Here is an 8,513-nt window from a genome sequence, read left to right as displayed (position 1 = left end):
AACATATTAACCAATATAAACATTCAGTGAAAATTTCAAGTATCTGCGGTCATTTTGTTTTAGAGTTACACGAAAATAAGAAAATCGCTAAATGAGAAATCTAGTGAAAATCCATTGTTGTAAAAATTTAAATTTCAAACGCTCATAAAAATTTAATTTTCCCGTTTTTTCCTTGATTTTTAGTTTGCTTATCCCAATTGTTAAGAAAAATACTGGGGATTTTTAACTTTTGACCCCAAAGTACCAACTAGATTCACTTTCTGATCGAACGAGGTACTGAAGTCGAAAATCGAAGCACTATTTTACTGCCCAAAACGTGATGAAATACAAAAAAAAAAACACTCACATCATTGTAAAATCAATACATTCCTTATGATAACATTTATAATTAAGTCCAAGCTTATAAATTGTACATAACCTGTAAATAATTGTATATATATGTAGGTATCCTATTGATGTAAACCAACGCCAATGGCCTTTGACGCGGTGCAACTCGTTTGCGCACAATCTACATTTTTTACCTAGATATCGATGACTCGTTTGCGCACAACGAAATCAGCCGTTTACCTGTAACGGACGACTCGTTTGCGCACAACATAAACAGTGAGTAACATATATTTTATATTTTTAAATTTGGACTTACCTCATAATTGAATTATCGGTACAAATTATCAGTACAAATTACCTTACATATCAATAATCAATATATAATCGTCATGTATTAGGAAAGCATAATACTTTTAAACAGTCGTTCGCCAGAAAGCTGTACCTACTATAACTACTGACTGTATTGACTATGGATATCGAAATTTGTGATGATTTTGATTTTCCTCCAACATTATGGGCTTGTGAACCTATACTAATAATCCTAAGACTACTAATGGTTCAGAGAGTTATCACAAACAATATAATAGTCAGTTTTACACTGCTCATCCGCACATACATCAAGTAATCGACGTCATTATTGGAATTCAAAGTGACACTGATTTAAAAATTAATTCGATAAACAATAAAATCATAAATTTCAAAAGAAAAGAGACAATTAATAAGGAGATACAATTGGAAAACATTTGGAATGAATATAAAAATAATATTATTAATCGTTTAACTTATATCAAGAAAATCGGACTTAAATGCCACCATTCTAAATTAGTATAATTTTATAACTAATAGACTACTATTATTACTTATTAAACCTACAATGCATGTTTTTTAATATATTTTAATTTTTGCAATTAATTGTATTGACAATATTGTTTACGCGTATACCTAATCATTGACGTTATTATTACTTTTATCTGTATTATATTATTGTATATATATATATATCTTATTCTCGCCGATCGATGTTAAATTATATAATAAATACTTAGAAATTCAAAATAATTAAATCTTAATTTATATATTAATTTTTTTATATACAAATGTATATATACATATATATTATTATTTTATACAGTCTATTAGTTAATTATAATTAAGCAAAAGAAGGGAAATATGCGCAAACGAGTTGTACCTTTATTATTTAAACCTAAAATATGTGTGCGCAAACGAGTCGCACCCCTTTGACGCCGAGGCTTAATATAAATAAAAAATAAAAAAATAAAATACATACCTTGCTCTTCTCAGAATCTAATACATTTTTTTTGTTTTTTTATAGTCAAGTGCAATAAGTGCATAATTATTATTAATTATATAAAGAAATAAAGATGATAATTTTGAATACTTGGATAGATTTTTTTGATTTTTATTTGTTTTTCCTATCTGTGTTTACTATAATACATGCACAATTCTTGCTACATTATAAATAAATTCTGTAATGGATTTTACTAAAGAATCATCATATTCATTGCAACCGATAGATTTAAAATTTAAATTACTTTAAATATTCTAATACTTCAAATGATAAATTTTTATGCAATTTATTGGTTGTTAATATCTTATATTTGCGTCTTCAACTTGAATGTAAAGCGGCTTTATTCAAATAAAATAATTACTGTGGAGAAATGTGGAATTTTAATTCTACAAAAATAAAAGTTAAACATTATAATATAATAATTAATAGAATTATAATACATAATAATTATAATCAAATTTAACATGTTATATATATGTTCCTATTTTACTTAACAATTTAAATTTGTTCAGTATAATATACCTATTGTAATATGCGTGTATTTTGGGAAAAAACTTAATTTATAATTTATGCGAGAATACATAAAGTGATTGTCGGAATTTTAGTACGGTCCATAGAATTTATAACAAAAGAAATACTGGTACGCGTAGGTACGAAATACTGCTACGAAGAATACTGGTAAGTACTCTTAAAAATTTTATTTTCAAGGGTCATAAAATATTTACAATGTTTATATAGTTTTGATAAATCACCATCGTCAACAAGTTAAATTTGAATAATATATTAAAAACAAAAATGTGATGTTACCAATCAAAATGAACGAGAAACACAATTAAGTACATATACAAATATACTAGCAGGTATTTAAAATATACAATTTATGATAAATAATAAATTAATAACTATTTCAGACTCTTTACTTTATTATTTAAACATTTTCCTGTTTTAATTTCTTTATTTAAATAGCTCTCACATTCGTCGTGTAGTTTGTCTTCTAAAGTATTTTTTGTTTTAAACTTTTAGGCATTAATAGGTATAGGGTATAGCACTAGCCGCAGGCACTGGAACCGGAACCGGAACTCATATTAGACAATGCTTAGAACCGGAACCCCATTTTAATAAGCAATACATTTTCCGGTTCTTTAAGGTTCTTATCGGTTCTAAGAAAAAGTTCTGTATTTCAAATAATTGAAAATTTTATTTAAATAGGATTTTGTTGTAATCAAATAATAATTTTTCATAGAAATACGTAATAAAATGTGATATTTTAAGTTATTAATTCTAAATAATCGTATTGTAATTTGTAGGAAAGACCGACACTGATTAATTTATATATTTTCATACACAACAACCATACGGGTTGCATTTTTCATTGGTAATAGTAATATAACGAGAACGATCGATAACAATGATGCATTTTTCTACGAATGTTTACATATTTTATAAAATACCAACGAAATAATATTTATATAGTTATTTATAACTATGCCCCACAGTCTCAACTCAGTCACACACTCACACATTGACACATACGAGTAAGTTATGATTTATTTATCATGTGGTCATACTGTAATTAAATGTTTGTTTAAATACTTGTATAGAATTTGGAATACTATTTATTAAGCAAGTATTAATTAAGTATTTGGAAAGTATTTTAAATACTGTATTGGATATACATGGCATTTGTATTTAAAATTCAAATACATTTATGTAAATACTTTAAAAATTCAAAACGATTATTCGTCAGTCGTCATGTGTTAGATTATTTTCGATAATAATTAAAATATTTATTCACAAGCAAAGTATGTTGAGACTTTGAGAGTCTCTATTTCCGATGTCTCGTTTATTATTATTACTTATTACAAAATACAAATAATATACCATCTTCTTAGACCTCTATAGCCTATAGGAACATAGTACACTTGTTAATCAATTAAAATAATTTATAAAAATTGAATACACCTCTTAAATTAATAATTTCTTATCTAGTAAAATGATTAAATCAATTTCTGACTTTATTAATAACTGTTTAATTCTTTAATACCTTCCAACCTAATAATAAAGGACTTCAAAACTATTTTATAACAAGTTTTATTAATTTTCATTTTTTTAGTATAAATTTAAGAAGGAGGTTCAAAAAGTTCTAATAATATCTAGATGAATATTATATTACAAATAACGTTAAAAACGGAAAGGATAAGGTTGGTACCTATACATTTGAATACTAAAAAAAAAAACAGGGAACGCAATTTAAATATGAAAAAAAACACCCATCAGGACGAAATTTACAGGAAATGAAAAACATTACAAAACCATTGATCGTAGTTCTCCGCATTTCATTGGTCGACAATGTTGATAAAATATAATAGAAGCGGAGACCCTCGCGATAGACGAGGCAGGGATGGTATGGATATCACATAATTATGATCGGACCTATTTATTTAATTATGATGCCAAGGACGCTATATTTTCACGCCAAAAGGGTAAATTAGGACGCAACTATTACAGTCAACCGATCTCGAAGTGTTAATAATTAGGTGCACCGACATAATTATTAATTATACATATCAGGCATATTCTCTTACCTATTTGGGTAGATACTTTTTGCGTCAGTGCCCTGCAGTTGTTTGATTTATGTGCATGTATAGGATGGGTACAACAAACAATCAGGTGTAATAATTATGATTATAATATGATTATAATAAATAATTTTGTTACAAAAAAACTGAAAGAACTGACAGCGATTTTATGTTCTTTTTGAAAAATGTTTACACATTACATTAACATAATATGTTACTGGAAGACATGAGTTATACATAATATGTTTGAATACATGTATGTACGTATATGCTTAAAAATAGTAGACATTCGTACAATAATGAACATTCCACGTTGTGTTATTAAAACATTAAGTTCTATGATAATAATTATTCTATATCGTTAAGCCTAGAAATAAACAATTATATATTTTAAAAAAAAAAAAACAATATTTATGATAACTTAAACGACAGGTAAACAATAGGTAGGTAGGTAAACCTACCAAAAAAAAAATCCCGTCACACAATTTTCAATTTTAATGCGTTTATAAAGTTAACAATTTAATATTATTAAAAAAAAAATTATCTATTATATTAGTTGGGGATAGGAAACCAAATATTTGCCCATCAGACTAATATTGGCACAAAACGTGTCTCAAACGATACTAATCATTGAATAGCAATAAACTCTAATAACATTTTTTCTAACGTAATGACTAATAATAGGTCAACAAATACCTATACCTACACGTTTTTAAATTTTTTTTTTAAAAACAATCGCAGATTATGATTTAGACTATAAACTAACGTTTAAAATATAAAACAAATGAAACATTAAATCTGTTTTAGGATCGAAATCAAATTCAAAACATTTTACACGGACATTGTGTTTGGTGTAAGTGTACGACATTGGTGCGACATTATAATAACTACAAACATCATTGGTAACCCATTAAAAAAAATCTTAAACCGTAATAAGAATAATAACAATAATAATGACGTATAGGTATTATTGTAATAATATTAAATATTAAACGCTTCATATAAAATCGAAAAGAAGATCGACACGGCACTATTATAAAGTGTAGCATTTCTATAACATTATTATTATCATGCTCGTTGTATAGGTAAAGTATATATCATGTGGAATAATGTATTTTTTTATTTCACACGAATTAATAGTATATTTTAATGTCATTGATAATATGATATTGTAATTGTTGTTATAGGTTCTTCAATCAACGTGAAACCCATAATATTAGCGCGTGTTTTAGTTGTGCAGTAAAAATTTAAGTCGACTCGCGAAAAGAAGCAATATATTATATAATATAGATAAATATTATTCAAACGACAGCTTAATAATATTATCGTACTCGTATAAAAGTCCCCGTTTAGTATTGCGCACGACTTAAAATATCGGATCAACATAAATCTGATGATATATAAATTGTTTACTTTATACAAATTTTTACTAATACAATAAAAAAAATTGAATTACTTTAGTTTTTATATTAATATATACGATTTTAAAAAATAAATATAAAATTCGCGATGAAAAGAAGAATACAATACTGAAAGTTCAACGATTAAAAAAAAAACAATTTCATTTGTGTGTGAACCAAATTATATACATACACACACACTCACATATTATATTATATTTTTTAATATATACCTTATATGACTCTAACAATTAAATAGTTTAATATAATATACTATTATTATATACACGTACCTATATAATAATAATAATAATAATAATATAGTAGTATGCACATCAAAATGAGATATATTTTTAACGATAATTAAGCTCAACAGAGTATATTATAATATTTTATTAATTTCGAACTATACAAATTTACTATTAGATAATTTTATTATAATATAATATAATACAAAGAATTGCACTGGTAAAATGCATCTTCTATTTATTTTTTTCTTAAATTTGTAAACGTAAATTTAAAATATATGATATTATATTTAATTCCTTGCTGCAGAATATTACACAAGTACGATTTGCATGCACCTTATACAACATTACTATATTTTTTTTAGGTAGATAGCAGATTTCGGGAAAATTTGTAAGTCCGAGAAAACTTTTTTTGCAACGATTTTCACTGCCCAGAGAAAAGGTAACGTTAAAATATTATTTAAATCCATATAATATTATAATGGTACCTATCTGAATTCGGTTAATTTTCTTTCTTAGTGGTGACGATAAACTTTTTTTACTATTTGTTTGGTTTAAGCGGCTGATTTTGATTTTTCATGTCTGTGAAAAAAAATCTCGTAATAATACTCGAATACTCTATAATAATATTACCTATTGCAGTAGGATCGGAACTATCGATCTAAGTTTCATCGAGAAATTCGAAGAAAAATATAGAAATACGTGAACTGAATAGCTTAGATGGGGAGGAGGGGGTATGGAGTGCCTTTAAACGCCGTGTTACATGATATTATAGGTGACATAATATAATTACGTATCTTAAGTAATCGAAATCAATTAGTCTTGTGCTTCATTATGTTTTTAACTGGAATACACTTAGAGGTAACTCAGCTAGTCAGCTGTATATGTTATATGATATAATATTAAGATTATCGTAATATAATAATATTATCCATTATAATACGACACATTATTTATTATTATTTATTACATATTATTATTATTATTATTATTATAGTCAATACGATTGCACATTTACCAACAAATTATTGTCTAGTTTTTCTATATAATATCATTATCAATTATCATATTAAATTCATTCCCATAAGTACATAATAATTTTTGACGTACAAAAATATTTTGGTATAGTTATGTTACATACATAGTATTATATAATAAACATATATATATATATATATATATACATACAACGGATGATCCATTATACACACATACAATATATTATATAATATATAAATAAAATGTATACAACTCACACGCGATATGAATATTATGTGCGCGTATATATAAGTATGTAGGCCGAATTCTATTATTACAACGATTTAGCGGGGCACTTTTAAATTCGAGCGCTGACCTTTATTAATCGAATAATATAATAATAAAAATTAAAAAAAAAAAACAGTTTAAAAGATCTTATTAAAAAAAAAAAAAATAATAAAAAAAATAATAACAATTATCATACACTTATAAGTTATTCGTAAAACCGAAGGCGCTGAGGAATTATTCATCGTTCAGCCGAAGTACGACGATCACGTTATCCATATGGCGGTTACCATGCTCAGAAGTACCAGGTACGAGGTGACTAATAGCGCCGAACTCGAACCGCACTGTTTGATTTCGATTTCCTGGAAAGTGAAAAGGAAAACGTGTCAATCGAATAAATGAAAAATATATTGCCAATATTGGCGATAGAAAGCTTATACATTTTTAGGACGGCGGGGGATGGATGTGTAACGGAGCTCTGGAAAAATAACATATAAATGATAAACAGCGGACCCGTTACAGCTTATCACTTTCTATCGCCAATAGCTGTTGCTGCTGTCAGTTAGCAACTGACCCCTAGGAAAGGCCGTATCTGGGGGGGGGGGGGGGTCCAGGATGTCTGGACCCCCCCCCCCGAAATTTCTTCAATATTTTACCTTCTTTATTATATTTAAAATAATTATTTATTTTTAATACCAACTTGAAATATTTTCAGTCAAAAATGACTTAAGCTCCAATTAAATTTACCATTGACTATTTTTATTTTTATATCAGAATATTATCTTATGAAAATATTATTATAGTGTCTAATAATAATAATCACAGACTTCTATACTCGCGCGTATTATATAGAAATCTGACGTCTATACTAATAATAGATTGTTTATTATTGATAGACGTACCTAGCGACGATTAACAACAATATTTAATTTGTGTAAATTATTATTATTATTTATCATACCATTTTGTCGTCTGCAAGACTGTGACAAACACGTCGAATCGTTTTCTAAATTCAATATTTATAAATATTATTTATACAATAGATGTCGAAGTAGGTTATTTTGTTTATTTGATTATATTTTAATAAAAGAAGTTTAAATCGTTTTCTGCCTTATTTTTAACCAAATTTCAAAAGTCAAAATGTAAATTCAATAAAATTACGATTAATATGTTTTGGACCCCCCCCCCCCAAAAAAAAAAAAAAATTTCTAGATACGGCCTTGTCCCTAGGTATAGTACCCTAGACATAAGTACACAATTTATTGTTAGCACCTGTGTCCGTAGATAAATTTGTTAAAATAATAAACGAAAGAAAAGATAAAACGAATTTTAAGATTATATATTATATGCTTAAGATAATAAAATATAAGTAGCGAAAATCATTGCT

General features: G+C 26.5%; 1 protein-coding gene across 3 annotated transcripts in view; it reads right to left on the bottom strand.

Annotated features, from left to right (window-relative positions):
• Positions 1–4,309: 4,309 nt before the first annotated feature.
• The window catches only part of stol (voltage-dependent calcium channel subunit stolid), a 48,047-nt gene continuing 43,843 nt past the window's right edge, over positions 4,310–8,513 (bottom strand). For all 3 annotated transcript variants that reach the window (XM_089221104.1, XM_089221105.1, XM_089221106.1), the window contains one exon: positions 4,310–7,488. In XM_089221104.1, coding sequence (XP_089077230.1) covers positions 7,393–7,488 — 96 coding nt within the window. In that variant the 3' untranslated portion in view covers positions 4,310–7,392. The remainder of the gene's footprint in view (positions 7,489–8,513) is intronic.

Source organism: Diuraphis noxia, unplaced genomic scaffold (assembly GCF_037042655.1).
Source record: "Diuraphis noxia isolate RWA-SAM2 unplaced genomic scaffold, SU_Dnox_SAM2 contig0002, whole genome shotgun sequence".
NCBI lineage: Eukaryota > Metazoa > Arthropoda > Insecta > Hemiptera > Aphididae > Diuraphis > Diuraphis noxia.
This window is presented reverse-complemented; position numbering and strand designations above follow the sequence as displayed.